General features: G+C 39.0%; 1 protein-coding gene across 1 annotated transcript in view; it reads right to left on the bottom strand.

Annotated features, from left to right (window-relative positions):
* Window positions 1-25830, bottom strand: part of LAMA2 (laminin subunit alpha 2) — an 852154-nt gene that overhangs the window by 483957 nt on the left and 342367 nt on the right. The window contains exons 11-13 of the mRNA XM_075863715.1: window positions 18396-18556; window positions 15761-15901; window positions 14881-15057 (exon numbers count right to left, since the gene is read on the bottom strand). Coding sequence (XP_075719830.1) covers window positions 14881-15057; window positions 15761-15901; window positions 18396-18556 — 479 coding nt within the window. The remainder of the gene's footprint in view (window positions 1-14880; window positions 15058-15760; window positions 15902-18395; window positions 18557-25830) is intronic.

Below are 25830 nucleotides of genomic sequence, written 5' to 3'. Positions count from 1 at the left end.
GTCAAATCCCTGGCATCTGCACCCAATTTCTGTGACCAGTGTTGCTAGAATCTTGGATTGTACATATATATATATATATATATATATATATATATATATATATATATACACTAGTCATTCTCAATGAATTAGAATATCATCAAACGTTAATTTATTTCAGTAATTCAATTCAAAAAGTGAATATTAATAACCACAGTATCACTGTGCTTAATTGACTATCATCAATTAAAAATAATTGAGAAAAGACCCCTTAGTGCAGAGGTCTCAAACACGCTGCTCGCGTGCCTCATGTGGACCCTGAAGCTGTCATCTGTGGCCCGCTGACAGCGGGAGAGCAGACCAAAGGAGGAGCACCGCACCCCCACTCTAGATATTGCTACGCCACACACCCCACCCTGTGGACAGCGCTACAGCGACTCTCAATAGATAGCTTCATTGGGGCTCCCTCTAGGAGTGGAATCCCCAGCCAGAGTGCATATATGGACAGTGACGTCAGTGGCTCCTCCTGGACCGGAATCCCCGGCCAGCACATCATTGCCGATGTACTGGTCGGGGATTCCGCTAATAGACCAGGCCACTGACGTCACTGTCCATATATGGACAGTGACGTCAGTGGCTCCTCCTGGACCGGAATGCCTGGCCAGCGAGTTGCCGTCGCAGTAGGTCAGGGAATCCGCTGATAGACGAGGCCTCTCACGTAACTGTCGATAAATGGACAGTGACGTCAGGGTCTCCTCCGGGAAAGGAATCCCCGGCAACACTTTGGCTGGGGATTCCACTCCTAGGGGGAGCCCCAATGGAGCTATCTAAAAAAGGGATGTGTGTGGCACTATCTAGAAAGGGGTGTGTGGCACTATCTACAAAGTGGTGTGTGTGGCACTATCTACAGAGGGCACTGTGGCATTATCTACAGAGGGGACTGGGGAATTATCTATAGAGGGCATTGGGGATTTATGCACATTAACTAAGGGGGGTGGTACTCTCTACAGAGGGCACTGTGGCATTATCTACTGGGGTGTGTGGAATTATCTACAGAGGGCACTGCGGCATTATCTACAGAGGGCACTGGGGAATTATCTAGGGGACGTGTCTCTATCTACAGATGGTACTGGGGAATTATCTACGGGGGGGGGGGGTGTCTGTATCTACAGAGGGCGCTGTGGCACTATCTAAGAAGGGACTGCCCAATCTTGACATTTTTGTGTCAAATGCTGTCGACTAAGCAGCAAAACGGCATTTAGCGACACTTAAACTGGAAAATTGGATTGTTAAAATAAGCACGTGGAGTAAACTCGCAAATTTCAGGTAAGTTTAAACTTAGCGGTATTATTATAGTAATGTAGTATCATTATAGTAATGTAGTATTGTTATAGTAATGTAGTATTATTATAGTAATGTAGTATTGTTATAGTAATTTAGTATTATTATAGTAATGTACTGTAGTATTGTTATAGTAATGTAGTATTATTATAGTAATGTAGTGTTATTGTAGTAATGTAGTATTATTATAGTAATGTAGTATTATTATAGTAATGTAATATTGTTATAGTAATGTAGTATTGTTATAGTAATGTAGCATTGTTATAGTAGTTCAAATAACAAATTGATTAACAATAATTTAGTATTTTATCAAATTTGAAAGTAATGCGGCCCGTCAACATACATTTTTTCTATTTTGTGCCCATTTACCCAGTAGAGTTTGAGGCCCCTGCCTTAGTGTATATAAACAATATATGGACTTTTTTTTGTCAATTTATCATGAAAAGCGGGATTAGGCCAGCCTAAACTTTCCCCCTCTTCTCAAAATACCATAGCGTCTGCATAGGCATCCTCTATTGTACAAATACCCTTGCTTACACCCTCTATTTGGGTTCACTAGATGACAATATGTAGTTGCATTTGTTGTTATATAATTACAGATTACATTGATACACTAAATCTTTCAGATGCTGTCTAGTATTTGACATACGTTTAATCCATGAATCCATATCGCCATTCACAGTGTTGTAATTCCCTACACAGTGCTTGGTTGGGAGTTGAGTTTTGCCAAAGAAAAGCTAAAGGATACATTGGTCCTTTTATTCTAGCCATCATTGAAGGTTGGTTTCTCGGTGATCAGACATTGATGACATATCCTATCGATATGCTTTAACTATTGTGGGAAAAACCCCTTTAAACACAATGAAATTTTAGACAGAAAATCTATGTAAACACACATCACAGTTACATTTAAACTGGTTATGTTACCATCAGGAGCTATAATTGAAACATGTGTTTTGATATCAGTCATTATTAAATCCAAACTATACTATATATTATGACTCAATATGAGGGTAGACTGGTAGAGGTTACCAGCATTTTTCTTGTAACAAGAACACTATACCGAAATTAAATTAGAAAAAAATGTTGAAATATATCAGAAAGAGTTACACAGCCATGTCTGGAACTACATCGAAATAAAATAAGAGAATAATCTCCAAATGGAGTAGACACGGAACAGTGATGATTCCAAGAGGAGCGATGATTACTCCAAGAACACAACTCATCCAGGTAGTCACAATGCATCCAAGAAGATTATCCAAAAAATCTGCACCCCTTTATCCCCAGAATAAGAATGATGAAAGAAAAACATTGGATTGATGTAAGAGTAGGAAGGCAAAAACCATTGCTATTTTAGTAGGAACAATACTCATCTCTCAAGCAAGAATCTACATGATTCTCAAGATGTTTAGGATAGTAATCAATGCAGAGATGCCTGGAAGTCAAGAGTCTGACTCTTTGGAGAATCCTTATTGATGTGTCTATTGGTCTGATATAGTTTTGACCCTGGTAAGTTCTAATTATACTATGACATCTTTGGTGCCACTAGTACACAATAAAATCTGGAGCAACTTCCAGCTAGGGAGTGTCCCCTTGGGTTTGTGGACCAACTGGGCCATATCGCCTTGACGGTATGGCAGCTGGCCAACAGGGTGCAGGTAACAGACTATAGTTCGTATAGTGTACCTGTAGCAGCTCGGACAGTAGCAAGGCAGGCTCGGCTGGGACTAGGCAGCAGGCAGACGTCAGGCGTGGTGTAGCAGGACAGGCGTGGGATAAGCACAGCTCAACTACAGCTCAGCACGGCACTTGACCAGGATAGCACGGGATACAGGATACAGGAGACAGGTACGGGGAACACTGGGAACTGGAAAACACTAGGAGACCATTTGCATAGACAAACTTTGGGTATGACAACAACGCTCAGGCATGGGAGGAAGGGGCTGGGCCCTTCTTATAGTCCAGGAACTCATGGGCTAAATTTGATTTAAACTCTGGTGTGCGCGCTGCCCCTTTAAGAGCAGACACGAGCGTGCGCATGCACCCTACGGGACCCGGCCGAGGTGAGCGGAAGTTAGCGCTGGTGTCTCCTGAGGAGGAGACTGGGGCCAGCGCTCGCAGACCCATGACTGCTGTCTTCAGGAGGTGAGTGAGCCTGACGGCCCGCGGCCATGGACATGACAGGGAGCCACATGTACAGAATTTGAAAGAAGCCACTCGATGGGAAACACTGCACTAAGGATTCCAATATATTATTGCATTGTTTCTCATTGGTTATCAAGTAAAAAATAACAAATACCTAAAAATGTTTACAAAACAAGTCTGCATTTCACAATATAGAAATATTTAGCGGAGTTATCTGCGATGAAATCTTCAATCCTTCTTCTAAGGACAAATAGGAAATATTCTCCTATCTGCTGTTGCAGACCTTTAGTCCTAGGTAGAGGCAAGGCACGCTTTTAAGAGGCAGGCGTACGTGAGTGAAAGAAAATCAAAGTAAATGCAGTGTGACATTTGCTTGTGGAAGCTCGCAGCGAATGTGATTCTCTCTGATGCCTCTGAGCAGAGAAATTAGCAATTATAATATGGTTGTCTCTGGACACGGATTTTCCAGGGAAGGCTTTGTGAGAACTAGTAGACACGGATGTTCCAGGGAAGAACTAGTACTAATAATGTCAGTGGCATGTTTAAACCACTGTCATGTTATCTAGAAGATGAGGCTCTCATCAAATCCATGCTTTGTTTTTTCCTTAAGACTTTTTTGAGGATGTGTTTTATTCCACCAGTTAGTTCATTGTAACCAGAAATCCTATTTGCTTAGAAAAATCAGGAGTGTATTTGCCTCAAAAATTGCATGGTCCAAAGATGAAAGCATAGTCATGCTATTGGCAGCATGTAAACATTCAATTAAAAAAAGAAAATAGAAACGATATGATGAATGCAAAAAGAAGTCCGTCTCAAGATGTCCTATAGAGGAGAAAGCAGGCAGGTCTTCACTAACTGCAATGAGTGTGTTAATCCTTGTGTTGTAAACCGCCCATTTGCTTGTAATTACTTAACACCGCGACTATTTCATGTGTCGTATTACAGAAGTTTGCCATTTAAGAAATCAAACGTGAAACTAATTACTTTTCCTCTATGAAAAGAGATTATATTTTGCAGCATTAAATCTCCCTCTTAGAAGCTAAGTACCAGCTTTAGTCAAAATGTTATATCACATTTCTGCGCACGTAATCTTCTTTCTTCAAGGTACAGTAGTAAAAATGGAAGTTTAAACTGTTTGCATTTTCAAATTAAATAACAGCAAGGTTTAGTGAACCATTTTAGGATAAAGGAGATGTCCTATTAGGATAACCCCTGTCCATATTTTTGGGACCCCCTCCATTAGCCAGAGCAGAGAGTTGCAGCAAAGAGCAGCTCCCACTCTGGAGGATTTAGTGCGACTATGTATTAAATGGTCACTTTTTGAGTTTAAAGGGGTCGGATATGCAGCGAAAAATAAGCAAGAACCTGAGGAAATCCACGCAACAAATAATTTTTATTTTGGTGCATATATTCGGGCAGTATTCTGCTGTGGAAAACAGGCAATAAAAAAAAAACAAAAAAAAAAACACTTTACTCACCACTTCTGGTGTTCCCATAGCAGCAACGCGTGCATGATCGCCCGGCTGGTCTGTGTACAGCTGACCTTCTGTGATGACGTTTCATCAGTTGTGTCTACTGCAGCCTGTGATGGGCAGGGTCACAGCTGATGAAATACCATCACAAGACGCCGGCTGTACACAGACCTGGCGGGGGAGAATGTACGCATTACTGCTTTATTTGAACTTTGAAATTAGATTATTTTTCTTTTGGAACTTCGGAATTAGCTGCAAAATATGACATTTGTCATGGAATTTGAATTCCCCTCTGAACACAACTGGGAAATTCTGCAATAAATGCGCTGCGATTCCGCAACATATATTGACGGGCTGTGGACTTATTTTCTGCACTGCAGGTCAATTTATGCACGTATTCTGCACAGAATTTTCTTGCAGTGTGTGAATGAGATTTTTTATATCTAATTCACTTTGTTACTACTGCAGATGCTGCAGAATTTCCACAACGTATACGCCATGTCTGAACATACCAAACATAGCCAAATACAGGTACCACATTTTCCTGCAGCAGCTGCTGCATTCATTGCATTCAATTTTTCGCTGGGGTTTTTAACTGCCAGATCACCAGCTGGTCTTGGTTTGTAACAAAACCAAGCACAAAATAAAAAAAAAGTCCCCTTTAAGTACATACCATGGTATAGTAGTCAAACGCAATTAATCCAATATATCTTTAATTAAGTCAAAATAGAAAGTAGGGACAACAACTGTCTCAATAAAAGCATTTAAAATCCATAAAAACCAAACTGAGTTGGTGGTCAAAGATCAATATATAGATGGTTGCAGGTTACATGGGTCCAAAAAAGTACATATGCCTAGTATTGCCCATACAACTACTAACCCATAATAGGACACGTTCCAAAAAGACATCTAGAGACCTCTACCTCAGGACATAACAAGGCCTAACAAGGCTTTGCTGCTGCTGATGTACCAAAGTTAGAATTTTCCATTTTTTGTCAGAGTGGTAATGTGACGGTCATCCTACTATTTTGTAATGTACAGTATAATGATACACATTATTGTATTGATTAATTTAAGAGATTCAGTGGGATCACAGCTGGTGTTTTCAACATGCGCATAGACACCCCCAGGTTACATATTACTGTATTGAGACACAACAGGGGGCCCAGTCCAAGAACAGTAAATGGGTCCCTTGCTCACTAATAGCTCTTTATAGAGCACCCCTTTATGTCTCTCTTACAGTCCACCACTTATTGTGGGATATGAAATTTATTAGCTCAGGCCCTTACATGCAGACTGACAGATTCTAGGAATCTGCTTGCTGCTTTAAAGGTAGAAATGGCCCATTACCTACTGGTAACGTGGCTGCACAGGTTGCACATATAACATGTCCACCCCTGGCAATCCAATGGTATATCTAAAGCATAAAGTACTTGCTAACCCTTCACAATTGTCTTCAGAAAAAGAGGAAAACACCCTCCTTTTATGGGGGTACGCTGTATGACTCAGTAACCATAGGATCAATTTTAATTATGCATTCTGTCTGTCATTTTAATCCGTTTTTGGCAGCAGGGCATATGTTAAAAAAAACATGACACTCTCAAAGAATATGTTTCATACAAGTTTGCAACTATGATCTAAATACCATTTCTACAGATAACGATTGAAACACTTTCTCGCATCATTACAAAACTATAATTGTATTTTTAGACATACAGTACCAGCAGGGCTAGATTAAGGCTGGATTCACACGACCTATTTTCAGGCGTAAACGAGGCGTATTATGCCTCGTTTTACGTCTGAAAATAGGGCTACAATACGTCGGCAAACATCTGCCCATTCATTTGAATGGGTTTGCCGACGTACTGTGCAGACGACCTGTAATTTACGCGTCGTCGTTTGACAGCTGTCAAACGACGACGCGTAAATTGACTGCCTCGGCAAAGAAGTGCAGGGCACTTCTTTGCAACGTAATTTGAGCCGTTCTTCATTGAAGTCAATGAAGAACAGCTCAAGAATTACGAGCGTCACAGACGCCTCGAATATTACGAGGAGGAGCATTTACGTCTGAAACGAGGCAGCTGTTTTCTCCTGAACACAGTCTGTCATTTCAGACGTAAAAGCCTCTCATCGTGTGCACATACCCTTAGGGTGTAGGAGTAAATATATTGGACCAACCACAACTAACAAGGGGCCTTTTCACCAACACCATACAAACTCCAGGTGTTAAATAAAGAATAGGTTACATGTTTTGGAGCTATATGCTTTAAAACATTTATCTTAAAACACATTAGCTAATCTTCTATCTTACACATGGAGCTTGTCTATGGATTTCTAGCTTTGTTTTAAATAAAGGATGAGATTTTTTAAGAGTAGAGTGCTGGAGTCTATCCTTTTATAAGGCTCTGTTATAAGTCGGCTAACCAGCTATTTTTCCCCATGCACCACACACCTTCAGTAATGATACCCAAAATTCCCTGATGTGGATCCAAAATGTGGTTTCTTAGGATGGCTGATTTGATTACAATTATACATATACATACAACTATACTACAGTATAAAATTACAAAATTAACTACCTGGCTGTTACTTGCTTCACTACAAATACACTACTTCTTCCTTCAGCACACTATCTCTTTTAACAGGCAGGGACATATTTACTGCTGCCATAAGCATTAACACTTTATACAATTATCAATGTGCTCCAATTTATTTAAACTATAATATTATATAGAAATAAAAAAAAGTCGGAAAATACAAAATACATGAGAGCACCACACATGACGCACATAATAATGCCTTTCAATGTGCAAATTATGCTGACTACACAGCGTCGCCAAATTGGTGTCATATTGTGTTCAAATATGCTTTAAAAGGCCTAACACTAAATAATACCCAAAAAACTGTGGAAGTGTATATAAATCAATATATAATATAATAATGGAAAACCATAATAAGCAATCCAAGTAGTGCTGAAAGAATAGCTATAGTGCTCACAATTACCTCTATATAGGGTCCTTATAATATATCCATATCCACAGGGGAGAGAAGAGATAGAGAAAAACTACAAAAGAGGGAATGCATGTATTCTTTAACCAGGAATACTGTTTTTAGAAAAATATTTCTCTACTATCCGTCTTAGTTTACGAAAATCGATTCTAAACAAATCCAATTCAAGACAAATTTACTAAGTTTAGGATTTGGTGGAATTTGAAACTTTTGAGGTTAGTGCTGCATGAATCAGCAAAATGTCAGCAGCCGGCCACCATTTTACGAATTAGAAAAATGAAGAGGAATAAAGAGGAGATAAAAAATACCATACTCACCTGATCTCCTGTAGTGACGCGTATATGTCGGCCTCTTGAGATAATGTGGATTTGTCCCATGTGACTGCTGCTGCAACGCGTCCTGGAGGACAATTTAGATGATGTTGTTTTGTACCATGTGACCGCTGCAGCCAATCACACGTTGCTCTGGTCACATGGAACAAAACAACATCATTTTAGGATGCTGGCAGGGACGTGTCGCTACAGGATACCAGGGAAAGTGAGCATTGTATTTTCTTTATTTTTACTGTTAGAATTGCAAGTGCCCTGGTTGCCCTGTCAAGCTCTATGATGTCTTCTAGGACTGTATCCAACTTGGATACAGTCATAGAAGACACCAGATAGTCAGACAGAGTGATTGGGGCACTTGCAATTTAAAGCAAATTTATTAGGACCATACCGAATTGGACAGCCGATTCGATAGAATCAGGCCCAAAACCAATTTTTGGGAAATTCATCTCTAGTACAAAGTTGTTTCATTGCTATGTATTGCAGTAATGCATTGTAGTTGAGATCAGGCCTGCTAGGCTGAATTACAAGTTAGCTGCATACTTAACATATGATTGGCCAGCATGATAGTAACCCTGTATCTCTGCGGCCACCTGGACAAGCTATCTCAGTGCCCCGCCAGATAACTGGTCACAAATTTGACAAAATTACATACATTTCTTTCATTTATGTGGGCCTCAGGACTAGGAGAAAGAAGGGACTAGGAGCTGGAGATTCTATAATTACAATTATAATCTGGCCTTTACTACTGTACTAGTCAAAAACATGGACACACCTTACCAGAAACATGTTTCTCATGATTAGAGGTGAGCTAATTTCCCGAAATTCATTTTTGAGGCAAATTCTATTGAATTGCCGGTCGATTCGGTCCGAATACATTTTAAGCAATTTATAAGTGCCACAATTGACTTGAAAACCCCCTCCTATTCTTTACTCCTGTGCTGCTGTTCAAGGCCCCCTGCTCCTCCTGGATCAGCTCTTTCAGTAAACATTGGATTGCGGCGATGATCCCGTACAAAGCTGTCAAGATGGCGGCGCTCATGTAGTGGTCATGTGATTTACTCACATGACTGCCATAGATCCCAAGATTGCAGCGGTCATGTGATTTGCTCACATGACCGCCTTCCTGGATGCCTGCTCTTTTGCGCAGATGCTGAATGAATTCAACGCTGTGTGTCTGTGAACTTCCAGAAGCTGGGTGGTAATGAAGAGAAGTGGATGATGCTGATTCGTCAGCATCATACACTTCTATTCACAACGCCCCCAGCTAGTAAAGCAAGTAAACACACCCAGATGTACACACACAATTCACGCCCACTTGGAAATAACTTTAAACACGCCCAGTTGTACTTAAGAAAGCCTCATTTGCATAAATATAAAAATGGTCATAACTTTGCCAAAAATGCTCGTTTTTGAAAAAAAACAAAACGTTACTGTTATCTACATTGCAGCACCGATCTGCTGCAATACGAGATAGGGGTTTGAAAATCTGGTGACAGAGCCTCTTTAACTAAATGGAGTAATCAAACAAGACACCGGATTTATAGTTTTAAGTCTTTGTATGCATGAGGAGTAGAAATAAAAATGGAGAAGACTCTTTCCTGGGACTAAGGAACACAGGAAATGGCAGCTGAATTAATGTAACGATAAATCCGAATTTGAGATAAAACCTCTGTATTTGTGTTAGACGAGTTTAGCAGAATATGTTGGGATGTGTGGTTCCCACCATGAAGCATAACAGAGGAGGTATGATGGTCAGAGATTGCTTTGCTTGTGGCAGTGTTGCCAACTAATTAGGAATTGGAGGTAAACTTCTTTATCATGACCATAGCATTCTGCAGCAGAATACCATAACATCTTCTGCTTAGTTATCCCATCAAAACACATCTCAGGCTTTGCAAGAACAATATGATGTAGAAGAAGAATGATTGACTACTCCATCAGGTGACCTGAATCCCATAGCCATCAGACCTCACATTAATTAAAAGTATCTGTATGCTGATAATGATCATAATGTATGGGAATTCCTCCAAGACTACTAGAAAAGCATCCCAGGTGGCAATATCATGAAGTTAGCTAAGAGAATGCCAGGATGATACAAACCTGTTATTAAGGCTTGGCACTTTGAAAATGTAAACTATAAAATATTTTTCATTTGTTTAACATTTATTTGGTCATTGTACAATAAAATGGTAAAAATAAATTTGATGATCAATATTTTACATTTACGAAAAACCCCTTTGAAAGTTTTTAGTTCAAAAGTTATTCCTGCAACTTTTTAGTGTAGTCTATTAGCACACTATTTTGTAGCTCTACCTCTTCTACAACATTAAACCATTTTCACTTTTCTTTATCAAATACAGAATATGTATTTTTGGCAAGCAGATTTGTCTTAGCTCCTTAGGCACAAAAAGCAGTTCTGTATCAGTTATATCACTACTATTACTAATGTGTGCTCATTTTAAAGAGGCTCTGTCACCAGATTTTGCAGCCCCTATCTGCTATTGCAGCAGATAGGCGCTGCAATGTAGATTACAGTAACGTTTTTATTTTTAAAAAACGAGCATTTTTGGCCAAGTTATGACCATTTTTGTAGTTATGCAAATGAGGCTTGCAAAAGTCATAACTTGGCCAAAAATGCTCGTTTTTTAAAAATAAAAACGTTACTGTAATCTACATTGCAGCGCCTATCTGCTGCAATAGCAGATAGGGGTTGCAAAATCTGGTGACAGAGCCTCTTTAAATAGGTTTATACATTCTCAGGGTAAGTTCATATGGCTTATGTTTGAGGTAGAAAAATACGAGGCTGATTTCAAGAGAAAACAGCCTTTTAATCCCGGCGTTTTTTGAGCTGATTTTCAAAGTGTTATTGATTTTTGCAAGCATTTTTTAAGCGCTTGTCAAGTGTATTTTAAAGCGTATTTTGAGGCATATTTTCAAAGCTTTTTTTGTAGTGTCAATGGAAAATCAGCTTGTCAAACGCTTTGTTTTTTTTACAAGGCTGTTTTTTAATTCAGCAGTGTAAAAATACGCCTTATATGAACAACACAGTGTATTTCCCATTGAAATGAATGGGAAACTGTTTGCAGGTGTATTTGAAGTGTTTTTTGGATCGTAATACAAGCATTTTACACTCCTAAATATGGCTTCTAAAAGGCTGTTTGAACTTACCCTATTTGTGTTTTACTTTAAATTCGAGCAGTGCAAAAATGACCATATCTTCTGAATTCTCAAATAGCTTATCTCTTCTCTAGTAATATTTCGGTTCATAGGATCTCTAACTATTCCCCCATTTGTAATTCCATCTTTTTGTGTTCTTTTGTGGGTACAATGAAATACAGGCCAGATGCTGGATACTGATACACTACAAAATATATAGAACTTAGAAGTTGCTAAAGTTCCTTTGACTTAATGAGAATTTTAACAGAACACTGGGAAACTAGCTGAGCATATCACAACCATCATTCTTTATGACTCTGTAGAGGATGTCTTTTAAACTACAGCTCTATCTCAGGCGTGGCACAGAGGAATAGGCTGGGGAAAAGTAAAATGATTTTTCTTACATTTATTTTTAACTGTTCTAAAAAAGATATATACGTTTTGGCTTCCCAGCTTTTGACTGTTTTTAAAAACAGTTTACTCGAGCACTGCATTTAGTTTATCATAGTCCTTTTCATAGTCCTTTTCATGTATCTTTCATACACGGGCAACCACAATTTATCTAATCTCTAGACATTAATGATAGCTTAATGATCTTTGTCCTTAATAGACCTTAAATGTCTTTGAACACTTTGTTATTGCCTTTTTTGTAGTGACTACCCAACTTTCAAAATGGGCTGCTACTTCTAAAATTAATACAACACTTATAATTTGCCTATCTGTCTTTCCACTTTCATGTAAGCTTCATTTAAAGTGGGCCTGTCACTTCTTCTGACAAGTCTGTTCTAGTAAATACTTGCAATAACAATTATAGGGAATATTTTCGTAGATCTAGGAATTGCGCTGTTTCTCTGCTATTATTTCTGGAAATGTGTGATTTATTGTCACTCAATGTTACCATTTTCATTGTCACAGGGGCATTTCCCTACATACTATGACACTGTAGAATCACTCTTCACAGTGCCAGCCTGTGTAGCAGCACAATTCATTGACAAGAGGAATGGTAACACCAATTTGGCAATTTATGCATATATTTCCAGGAGGAATAACCGAGGAAGGAAATATTGTGGAGTGCTAAGAAATTAATTCACCAGCTTTATTATTTAATAAATAATGTAATTATTTACATAACAGGAGAGCTGAACAGTCCTCCATGATTACAAAATGGTGAGCCAGAGATGGGTTCTCAAACAGATTCCTGATACCAACAATTTTAGGATTAGAGCATCAGATCTAAATTCAAGGAGGTTAGACACACATAAAATAGTAACAAAATTAAAAGACAGATAGTCTGCGTGTATTACAACTTAATACAAACTCGAAATTGTATGAAGCCAAAATATTCCACCCATAGAGTCCATATGGGACCATACTGTACCTTCATATGCCTACGATTTTATACAGAAACATAAGGAGATTTTTTTTCTGTCATATTCCGCATGAAAGATAGACTCCATACAATTTCCATACATAGGCTGGAAACCTTGACAGAACCCTGAATAGACCCCATTGTAAGCCAATGGAGTTGGTTAGTCACCATTCAGATCCGCCGTTCGATATGTCAGGCATAGCATCATGGATTTCATTTATAATGTAAGTCATAGCACATATAAACAGAGACTAATTTGTAATAGTTAAGTCAACACACATCTCTATTCCCCCATTGTCATGGGACGGAAGCAAAAAGGTACAGACTACAGACAGTACAAATTTTTATAAACTATTTTAATAATTTATTATACTAAAATCTTTACAAAAAAAAAATCAGTAAATGTAAAATTGAATGAAAGAATTCAAAAAAGGATTTTCTAATATATTATCAGGTATTTTCCCTAAATAATACATTCCATAAATGTCAATTAACTGGCATGTATGTCCTCCTTTTAGTTCTTTCAGAGCATTTCAATTTTGAGAGCTAACAAATCTAATCTCCTCATTCGTTTTTATACCACCTCTTTTTATCCTCCTTTTATTGCCGTTTGTACTGTGTGTCCCCTGTCAAAAATAAATTCTAAATAAATAAATAACAAGTCAAGCCGCCATTGTGATGGTAAGCTGCTTAATGATTTGAGTAAAAAATGTCATCATGGCTATAATTCACATGATGTAACATGACAGTTAAGATGTACTGTGGTAATTTGTAAGAGCTTTCAGTATTATTGAAGTATCAAAAATTTATATGGTTCACTTATTAAGTCAAATTGTTTTATTCAGACAGAAAAGGCTGCTACTAAATCACAGAAGACCAAAGTATTATACTGGAGAGAAACAAAGAGGCTTGTATGTTAAAAGATTTGTACATAGTGTTATGATTATTCCATTCAATGAGTGGGAACATGGAGATAAGAAAAAGATAAATATCTGTGAAGAGGATGATTTACTTTGCTTTTGTCACTTTAAATTAAAGCTTGGCTCATGTAAACTTAAAATTGGGATTTCTATTTTAGGACAATGAGCTGACAGCATGGATGACACATTCCACCTTCAATTGAGTGCCCAGCGTTCTTAGGGTTTGTTCATACACGGCTGAAAAATCCATTCCATACATCTGAATGTTGTAGTATCTACAACATGTGCATGGATTTCTGCCAACCCCATTTAGATTAATTTGGCTGAAATTTGAATATATAAATGTACCTTTAGATGGATTGTTCTGAGAATTATGCAGGCAAATTGAAACATTTATGAAAACTGTTCACGTTAAGTCACCTATGAATGCTTGCGGTTTAGCACCACATGCTAATAGGAATTTTATTATATACTCTTAAGGCTAAGGCTACACGGCAACAATATTTTTATAGTAAAATTACAGTAAAACTGAGATGGGACTTTAAAGTTTCCTTACAGGGCAAAAATTTACAACGGACCTTAAAAATCTTATCCAATCTCGGCTACTATTGAGAAGTAGATGGTGGCCAGGACGCGACACTGGATCCTGGATTACCTGATAAGCATTTATTAATTTGCTGTTAAGGTGCGAGGGTGGATTTGTGTTTCCCTGCTGAAATATAATGTATAGAATTGCGCCTTTGGGTTTTCTAAGAATGGATGCTGTTCATGAGAAATAAGTTACAATATTCTAACACCAATAAACAATTTTCTTGAAATATCTTATCAGTATACATTTTTTTTTTTTGCTCCAATAAATCTCTATTTCATATAAAAGTTTTCAATCTTTTTAGGGAAAAGAAGTGATGGATTTTAACAACATCATCAAAGTTGGCTGGCTACTCCCATTTGGGCACTATATTTATTTTGTTGTGCTTGCAGTACTGTCAACGTTAGGAAGTACAGTATATTACTTACCATCTTGTTTTTTATACAGATGTCAGTCTGGGATTAATAAATTCCCATTTTCTTTCAACATTCAAAAGCAATTAATCTAGAAGCATGATCAAAAGTAGCAATAATCATGAAACTAGGAAAGCTGAGTGCGAAATGTGACTTACTTTGCTATCCAAATACGATGCTGGTGCCGACCAATAAATGACATTCCGGAGACCTTGGGATTGTGCATCTACTCTTCCAATACTTATTTGCTGTGGGCCATCAAATTTGTCCTTACTAGGTGTAACTTTGATGTCACCATCTAATTCTGTAAGGTACCATCCATTCATATCAGTGATCTGGTGAAAAAAACATTTGTTACACATATATACCTTTGAGTGTGTTTGGGTACACCATCATTTCTATGATAACTTTAAATCAACTGTCCAGTTTTGGGCTAAAATATTGTATGCAAATCATTATCTTTAGGTGATGTTTAACTGCAAATCATTTTTCTTAGTGCTTGCTGCTTGGCTTTTTTTTGGGCTCAGCTACATTAGGGCAGAGCTGCGAGCGAAGGGCCAACAGTATTGTCTATTCTTAATGCTACACTACTGCTGGAAAAATAAATCATAGTACTCAATATATTGGCCTTATGTTCTGTAGTGCTGTGCATGTTGGATGTATATATATATTTAATGCTATCCCTTTTCTTTTAGTAGATACCTCTTCAACCGGTGGAAAATATAAATTTGTACAGAGGAGTAACTTAAGGTTCCTGGGCCCCAGTGCAAAATCTAGAACAAAGCCCCCACCAATAATGTCTTCTTATGTGGCAGAGGACCTTTTTGCCCTACTATCTCTGTATCCCTATGGCTACATGGATAATGTTTATGTTTAAAGCTAGCAGTAGCCACAGAAAAAAAATACTTGTTGGTTGGCACAATTTTTTTTTTTAATGAGCATCAAAAAGTTTTTTTTTAGAAATGTAGATGTGTCATCAGTAAAAATTATATTTAATCAATTTCAATATACTTACCCGTAGTTTATGAATGCATTTACCTTGGTATAAGTAAGACGAGAATCAATGCAGATATTTGTAACTCCAGAACAAAAGCACTGATCACATCCGCTGGGATTGTCACGCTTCAGGTTATAGAAGCCATGCCTACATATATTGCAGGTATCTCCTGCCACATTTTCCTAGAAGAAGTAGGTTGAGATTATAGGGAGGCAGGTGTCTTATCTAAATTCTTATTATCAGTTTGTTAAGTTTCTTAAAATACAAATCAATATACTGGAAAGCAGATTTTTAATTATAAGTTAAGTGTTACAGGTTTGCAATCGCTTTTCTGAAAGTTTCCCATTAAAGTTGTTGTCCACGCACAGACAGCTGCTGACCTATTCACTGGGTAGGTCATCAGTATAGGATCGATGGAGGTCTGACACCTGGACCGGATGTCCATGCCAGAAGCAGATGGCTCCGGTCATGGAATAGCGGCCAAGATGCAGTACTACAGCTCTGCTCATATTCAAGTCAATAGAAGCAGAGTTGCTGTTCTGCAGCATGGCCGCTATGCAGAAGTCTGAGCCATCTGCCCCCCCAGGTAGCCGTAGCAGCTGATCGGTGCGGGGCTTGGGTGTAGGACCCCCACTAACCATATATTGATGACCTATCCTGTGAATAGGTTATCAGTTGTCCGTGTGTGGAAAACCCCTTTAAATCTAGACTGGGTTTACACTATACAATGTTGCAAATATCTGATTGGGATCCAATTATTCTGATGATTAATCATTGCAGTAATGGGCAACAATGATATGTAAAGTTATCAAAGAAATGTCCCAGCAAGTATGACTCATTTATTAAAACTAGTTTACACAAAAACAGATATTGTAACTCATAGCAACCAGTAAGAGCTCAGATGTAATTTCTTAAACTGTTATGGAAAAATAAGAGCTGCACTACGATTGGTTGCCATAGATGACAAGGTCAGTTCTCACAGTTTTGATAAATATATATATTCTGCTGCAATGGTCTATGTCATCCCATGTCTCAAATGAAACCCATTTTGTCCTTGCATATACCTGTTAGAGCAAAGTTACACTCAGTATACATAAGTTACACTCAGTATACATAAGTTACAACCAGTATACTTCTGTGGTGCATAATAACAAAAATGGCATAAAATAAATGAAATTTTGCATCTCGTTAAAAGTTGCAGTGAGCTAAATAACCTAATTGCTCAGGCAAAGAGCAATGTGGAGGGCACCTTGAAGCGCTTCTCTGGAAAAATAGACTCAAAAAAATAAATATAATATTAAAATTAAATATTAAAATGTAAATATTATAATAAAAATATTCCTAAATACCTTAATTTATGTAATTTATGCTTGTTTAGTCCAGGGTTTAAACTAAAATGGCTGTCATTACATAATTGTGTTTGCAACCCATCCTAGGATGCATTAGGCAGGGTTGTGTGAAGATAAGCGCTTGAGCCCAGCCTAACTGCTTTGTGTGACATTTCTGCATTATTATTATTATTATAATTTTTTTTATCCCATAAAGGGTAATTTTTTAACAACTTTTAATGTATTAGAAAACTCATGTACATTTACATACATTTTAATGTGTCACTATGACCCAGGCTTCTGTTAGGGCAATGCATAGTGTGCCCTAACAGCAGGCATATAGAACAGACAGTCCTGGGGACCTTTCATTTCTAGGACCCCAGGGCTAACTGCAGAAACGTGGCACAGTTCAAAAGCAGAGGGCAGAGCCTTCACTTTTGGGAATGCTGTGAGGTAGCGGGTGGTATCTGCTGTGAATTACAGAGGCACAAGTAGGACGTGGTCACCTGATCACTAACAATCCTCAATAGCAACTGGTACATGGTGCGACTTCTGCGTGGTTAAGGTCTTCAGCCTCGGATTAGGCGACTCAGTGTGAAAGTGTCTCACAAGTCACCAAAGTGTCTTTTATTTCTTTGTACCCTCATTAAAAGCTGATTAAAGTCACAGTCTCAGCGGGTCTGATATTCATGACTTGCCCTCAGTTATGATCATTCAAGTCTTCAACCATATAGACCACCCAGGATGCTGTGTGTTAACAACTAAGCCACTATATACCACCAGGGAACTTTTTATTATTATGCCCTAAGCAATCTTATAACCCCAGTAATATTCATTGTTAAACCTTGAGCCACTCCCAGCTTACAAAAAATGTATTACCCTCTTGTCAAAATATTAAGGGGGTATAGAGATCGTTAAAAGAAAAACTTGCCGTATGCTTGCACATGCTTCCTCTATTTTGGGAGAAATTCTTTGAAACCCCCTCTGCTTTCAGTTGAAATGCTCATATTGGGAATAATTGTGTTTCTCTTTAAGACAGTTGTCAACCTCACGCTACAACAGCAATATATGTGTCCGACTGAGAATTTGTGGCGAGATATTGTCCATCTTCATGGCCAAAGTTTCTTACACAAATAAGACAAATGGATCCTATGGTTGTAGTAGGGTAAGAACCTTAGAATTAACCAAAATGTTAAAATAATTCAAATGATCATCCCACCGGTAGAGGTTTGACTCAAAAATACATTTTGACAGCAGGCGACATGAATGATCATTTAAATATCTGAATCCGAAAACAATTAAACATTTTATATTGGTTCCTAATTATTCAAAGGCATAAAACGGTTACCTTGCAAATGCATGGATCAACACAGGGATCTTCATTTATGCTGCCTGAAATACTGCAGTTACACTGTACACAATCCGGATATCCTTTGTATCCCAGATCACACTGATCACATTTTTCTCCTGCATAGCCAGGTTTGCAATAACAGGATCCAGATAGCAAGTCTAGGTAAATAGGATATTATTTTTTAATGTTCATGTAGATCATTTTACTATGTATATTTTTCTATTAAGAGGATATTGTGGCCTCACAAAATATAGCGGCCAATAAAGTCAGAACATTTACAAGCCTGGTAATGAATAAGGCTAGAACCAATGATGTTCTGTTTCCCAATTCAACTTTATACATCCAATTTTCAGTAAATGAACTCTGTATTACTAAATCCTGCATACAGATAAGGTACACATTATCATAATGTGCCACGTATGTATTACTTGTCATTTGCAAATCCTGCTAGGGTAATTATTTTCCCCACACTTTTGCCTTAGCAGCGCCATGTTTATTTCAATTCCTAATATTTAAAGAAAATTGGCAATTTCCATCCACATTAAAATCATGCCACGAAGGCTTCATTCACATTCACATTTTATTAGAAGAGTTCAATTTTAGTATAAACATATTCAATGTTCTGCCTCATACAGCTTGTAATTCCTTTTACTGTTCATTTGAAGAAATAGTTCCCAGCAAAAAAGCAAAAAAGCGCTGCTCTGCTAAGTGAATAACAGAAGTACAGTATAATAAATGTCAAATGTGCAATTGCTAACTGTATGGGATAGTACAGGATTTACATTTGTGGGTTATTAACAAAACTACTTTGTACGGTGATTTGCCAGTTAAATCAGCACATCCTGTAGAATGTGCGTGATCAGCTAGTTTCTTCTGAAAACCATCCTTCGTTCTCTCTGTCTAATGTCTCTAATGTGAATAGAAACTGTATGTTTATTTGATATTGCTTCATTTATATTCAAATTTAAACTGGGTATAGACTGCATAGCATATGTGGATTATTTAAGCCATTTAGAAATAAAAACATAAAATGAATATAAAATACAATAACAATAAGAAGCAATAATAATCTTTCTTTAGCGCTAACATGCTCCGCAGCTCTTTACTATTTAGACGGAATATGTACAAGCAATATCAGACATTACAGAGTAACAAACTAATTAACAAATCAAAGAAGAGGAGAGAGGGTCCTGCTCACAAGAGCTTACAATCTATGAGGAAAAGGAATGACACATGACATGAGGTAATAGTGATTGTTCTATACAATGGTCTAGCTGTAACATGTTGGAATTGCATTTCTCAGTAAATGGAGCCAGTGTATTGACTTATTGTATCCAGGGCCTGAATATTTCTTGTGATTTATTTCATACTGTATTTTTAAGTGAAATTGTACAGTATTTCTGTTTTGCATGTTGTAGATGTGACTATATGTATTTCCCCCACTGTAGGTGGCACTTGTATCTTGGATGAACTGGCCAAGATCTAACAATATGGGTAAAGACAAGCTGCATGGAAAAGAAGGGGTTATGTCTGACAATGAAGACGGCATGTGCAACATTTGATGTTGGCGTTAATATATAAAAGCAAGTGAGGCACATACTGGCACTTAAACATTGTCACTTAAATATTGGCACTGGGATGTAAGGCCCAGACGCCATCTTAGGCAGCGTTTGCTAAGCTCTGTAACAGGGTGATGATAGACGCACATACGTGAGTCATTACGCCTGGAGGCAGTGATATATCTATAAAAGAGCAATGAGCCCACCCAAACAGGTTCAGTGTAGGGAAAAAGCTAGGAGTGACCTGATCTGTGTACTGTGAACAGAAGAGAGGAGAGTGCGGTGGCTTTTGAGGTAGTGAGCATCTGGACATTTCCGTTGCTGCAGTGGACCGGACTAAAGAAGTGCTGAGTCTGAGAAAAGGTCTGGAACTAAAGTGTCATACGAGGACTGGTGAGAGCCAGGCTAGGCTGTATCTGTGTAGCTGTAGCAGGGCCCGGAGAGTGACCAGTTGTTGGGGAGGTAGCCTACACTGTATAGAGGGTTAGCTAGCCCATTATAGGAGAAAGGTAAAGGAGGGGTAGTCAAAGTAAAGAGTAAGGCTGCAGTGTCCAGCAACAAAGGAACAACTTAGAAAATAGCCGGTTCTCATATAATAGGTCTATAGGGGCCTTCTTAGCCATCAGCCAGCCAGCAAAATCTACAAAAGGGGTACTTTTCCTGCCAGTCACACAGAACAACACAGCCTGCTTCACCTGTATATGCACGTAGACTAGGTGCTGTACCTCTCACACTGGGAAGAATGTATATAATATTCGTGGCAGAATACGTCATCAGCAGCAGCTAATGAACTGTACATATTGTTAAGCTGAAAGTAAAAGTTAAAGTGAATACGCTAACTTCCTGCTTTGTTTTATCTTTTTCCGTGGTTCGGCCGGGGCTTCATCATCTCACCATAACCACCCCCACCTTACACAGCCATCTTTTATACAAAATAGGGAATTACACATAAGGCTTTCTTCACACACACTTTTTTTGTTGCTTTATATGGGGCCAAACAAAAGACCACACAAAATGATTTTTTTTTGGTGTTTTTTCCGCAAATATTGTGTTTTATAATCTGTGTTTTCTAGGTGCCATTTTTCACATAACAAATCATGTGATTCAAAGATCATGTGATGCAAAGATAACTCTTTGAACACATGCTTTTTTTAAAAAAAACTAAAAATGACACAAAGAATGGAATAAACATACGCAACACACAATGGCGCTTTAAAGAGGAAAAAACCCATAGAGGTCTTTTGGACAAAAACACCACTAAATGATTAAAAAAAAAAATAAAAAAATGGCAAAGCCAGACTTGCTGCGGTTTTGTAAAAAATGCTGTTGACCAAAAAAACACAAGTTAAAATAAAAAAAGACACCTAAAAAAACATGTAAGACCTGTTAGATCAATAGCTCTGAGGAAATGTCAGCTGGGATGAAACGCGTCAGTCAAACACTTCTGTTTTGTCACGGACGTGAAAAAACGTCATCACGCCGTGCACCTGCCATATGTTCCGGCTTATTGATCTAACCGGTCTCGGAGATATTGCATGTTGCAAGACAAGCTCTAGAGCATAGGCAAAATCACCTAAAATTCCCTGACCACATAACTTTAAAACCAGACCACTGTTCACCTGCTGGTTGATATCTGAATTTGAGAGGTCTGATTGTTCTGCCCTGCAAGATAGGACTAAGGAGTCTAAGGGCATGTGGAAATCTTACATATGACCGAGAATAGGGAATAATATACTCATGATGTGGTACACTTAGGTTGTGCTGGATTGAAGTCCAAAGCACCTGGCCATATACTGCTGAAACAGAGCTGCTGAAGATCTTCAAATAGATGAGTATATCTACTCCTTGAATCCTCTTTATATACATTATGCACTTTTATTTTTTTGTATGGAAAATCTGCAGCTAACGGATTCCATTACAAGGACTATTTTTCAATCTTGCTGTTTTTTCTATGGTTATACAACCTACTGTGCATATATTGCTTCCTATGGTGATTATACTAGGATTCTGTTTATTTTCCATTCTGGTAATTGTGGTTCTGCTGTTCCAATGCCTGGCCAGACAATTTTGGGCTATGTTTTAATTTATAAATTGTTTGTTATACTATTGTGATTGGTATTAATCAGGAAGTACAGTAAAAAATAGTGTAGTACCATGTTAGCCAGAGACAATATGAAATGTTAAATACTTTTGTGTAAAAAAAGACAAACGTATAGAAGGTATGATACCTTTATTGGCTAACCATAAAAGTTCTATATGCAAGCTTTCAGAGTACACAGGCTCCTTCTTCAGGCATGTTAACAAACGAATGACTTAGAAAAAAGCACAACATTTAGATGTTACACAAAGACAATTATATCACTTCATGTACTAATTGTCTTTGTGTAACGTCTAAATGTTGTGCTTTTTTCTAAGTCATTTATTTGTTAACTCGCCTGAAGAAGGAGCCTGTGTACTCTGAAAGCTTGCATATAGAACTTTTATGGTTAGCCAATAAAGGTATCATACCTATTATACTTTTGTCTTTTTTGACACAAAAGTATTTAACATTTCGTATTAATCAGGGAAATGGTATTTATACAATCTTAGACTTAAATACTATGGGGATTAAATTTAATATTTTCGTAACTCAGTGAGTGCTGTTTTTTTGTCCAGAAATGTTTTTTTCTTGTTTGTTTTTTGTTTTTGTTATATGTAAAACAATAGAACTGTTCTAACAGTCAACATTACAAGTACGGTCTGAAACCGCGCTCACTTGCAGTGGCCAATGGTCGCATGATTTTTCAGATAATACCAGGCCATTGACCAGCGCAATGAGCGGGCTGTTGGCTGCATGCAGTGGCATAGCTATAGGGGTCGCAGCGGTCGCAGTTGTGACCATGCCCCTAAGCCTGGGGGGCCCACGGGCCCCCGTTGCCATACAGCATACTTAAATAAATGTTCTGTGCCGTGAAGCCGGCACTTCCTGGTTACGGTCACATGGTACACTTCGTGTACCATGTGACTGTGTTGTCACGTGACATGTCTTCCAGCCAGTGCAGTGGCATGAGCCGGTGCGGAGGACACCAGGTGAGCTGCAGAGTCTATATTGTAATGTATTGTAATGTGTTGTGTAGTGTTGTATTGTGTTGTCTTGTAATGTATTGTGTTGCCTTGTAATGTATTGTGTTGTATTGTGCTGTTTGCGGTGGAGAGGGGGGGCCGTTAAATTACAGCCCCCGCTCCTCTCTCCACCACAAACTGCACAATACAACACAATACATTACGCACTGTGGGTCGCGTCCCCCTGGGAGGTCATGAGAAGACCTCTGGGGGCTCGCTAGTCACTCACCAAGGTTCCAGTTCCATTCAATGCTAGAGCAAGGAGCTGACGTCTCCTTGATCCAGCATTCACTGTGCCCTGAGCGGCTCGACGCAGGCAGATGGGATGTAGCGACATATTCGCGCCTGTCTGCGCCGAGTCACTCATAGCACACACCGGTGGAGGCGAAGGATCCTCCACCCGGCATGGGAATGGGGATAGGTAAGTAATTATGCTATTTTTCTATTATGCACATATGTGGGCATTATACTGTATGGGGGCTGATATGGCGGGGGTGGGGCATTATACTGTATGGGGGGCTGATATGACATGGGGGCTGATAAGATGGGGGCATTATACTGCATGGGGGCAATATGGGGGAATTATACTGTATGGGGGGCTGATATGGGGGGCATTTATACTGTATGGGTAGCTCATATGGGGGCATTATACTGTATGGGGAGCTGATATGGGGGGCATTATACTGTATAGGGAGCTGATATGGGGCATTATACTGTATGGGAGCTGATATGGAGGGGCATTAAACTGTATGGAGAGCTCATATTGGGGCATTATACTGTATGGGGAGCTCATATGGGGGGCATTATACTGTATGGGAAGCTCATATGGGGGACATTATACTGTATTGGAGCTGATATGCAGGGGCATTGTAATACTGTATGGGGGCAGATATGCAGGGGCATTATACTATATGGGGGCTGATATGGGGGGCATTATACTATATGGGGGCTGATATGGGGGGCATTATATTGTATCTGGAGCTCATATAGGGGGCATTATACTGTATAGGGAGCTCATATGGGGGGCATAATACTGTATGGGGAGCTGATATGGGGGCATTTTTACTGTATGGGGAGCTGATATGGGGACATTATACTGTATGGGGAGCTGATATGGGGCATTATACTGTATGGGAGCGGATATGGTGGGGCATTATACTGTATGGAGAGATCATATTGGGGCATTACACTGTATGAGGAGCTCATATGGGGGGCATTATACTGTATGGAGAGCTGACATGGGGGGCATTTTACTGTATGAGGAGCTGATATGGGGACATTATGCTGTATGGGGAGCTGATATGGGGGACATTATACTGTATGGGGGCTGATATTGGGGGCACTATACTGTATGGGGCAGCTATGTGGGACATTATACTGTGGGGGCTGATATGGGGAGCATTATACGGTATGGGGCTGTTATGGGGGGCATTATACTGTATGGTGCAGTTATGGGCCATTATACTGTGTGGGGGCAGCTATGGGAGCATTATACTGTGTGGGGGTATTATACTATGGGGGCTGTTGGGCAAGGTGTCTGGGCATAGGCACGCGCAGGGGTTTGATGATGGTGGTGTTGGGGAGGGGTAGGGGGGCCCAAGCTGAATTCTTGCACCCGGGCCCATGAGCCTTTAGCTACGCCCCTGGCTGCATGTGGACACTGCTAAGTTGGACCATACCCGCAATGCTAAATTTCTAGAAACTTGTTAAAAGATAACTCTTTCTTTAGTGTGGTTATTAAGGAAAAATAAATATTAGGTGCAAACAAGTCTAAGAAGTTTGCCTATATCTTTGCCTAAACAAGATCATGGGTCAACCATGTTAACTGATGGTTAGCAAATAATGTGAGGTCACACAGGCTCCTTCTTCAGGCATGTTAACAAACTAATGACTTAGAAAAAAGCACAACATTTAGATGTTACACAAAGACAATTATATCACTTCATGTACTAATTGTCTTTGTGTAACGTCTAAATGTTGTGCTTTTTTCTAAGTCATTTATTTGTTAACTCGCCTGAAGAAGGAGCCTGTGTACTCTGAAAGCTTGCATATAGAACTTTTATGGTTAGCCAATAAAGGTATCATACCTATTATACTTTTGTCTTTTTTGACACGAAAGTATTTAACATTTCGTATCAGGGAAATGGTATTTATACAATCTTAGACTTAAATACTATGGGGATTAAATTTAATATTTTCGTAACTCAGTGAGTGCTGTTTTTTTGTCCAGAAATGTTTTTTTCTTGTTTGTTTTTTGTTTTTGTTATATGTAAAACAATAGAACTGTTCTAACAGTCAACATTACAAGTACGGTCTGAAACCGCGCTCACTTGCAGTGGCCAATGGTCGCATGATTTTTCAGATAATACCAGGCCATTGACCAGCGCAATGAGCGGGCTGTTGGCTGCATGCAGTGGCATAGCTATAGGGGTCGCAGCGGTCGCAGTTGTGACCATGCCCCTAAGCCTGGGGGGCCCACGGGCCCCCGTTGCCATACAGCATACTTAAATAAATGTTCTGTGCCGTGAAGCCGGCACTTCCTGGTTACGGTCACATGGTACACTTCGTGTACCATGTGACTGTGTTGTCACGTGACATGTCTTCCAGCCAGTGCAGTGGCATGAGCCGGTGCGGAGGACACCAGGTGAGCTGCAGAGTCTATATTGTAATGTATTGTAATGTGTTGTGTAGTGTTGTATTGTGTTGTCTTGTAATGTATTGTGTTGCCTTGTAATGTATTGTGTTGTATTGTGCTGTTTGCGGTGGAGAGG

Source organism: Rhinoderma darwinii, chromosome 4 (genome assembly GCF_050947455.1).
Source record: "Rhinoderma darwinii isolate aRhiDar2 chromosome 4, aRhiDar2.hap1, whole genome shotgun sequence".
Taxonomy (NCBI): Eukaryota; Metazoa; Chordata; class Amphibia; order Anura; family Rhinodermatidae; genus Rhinoderma; species Rhinoderma darwinii.
Note: the sequence above shows the minus strand (reverse complement) of the source record. Positions and strands in the feature narration are given on the sequence as shown.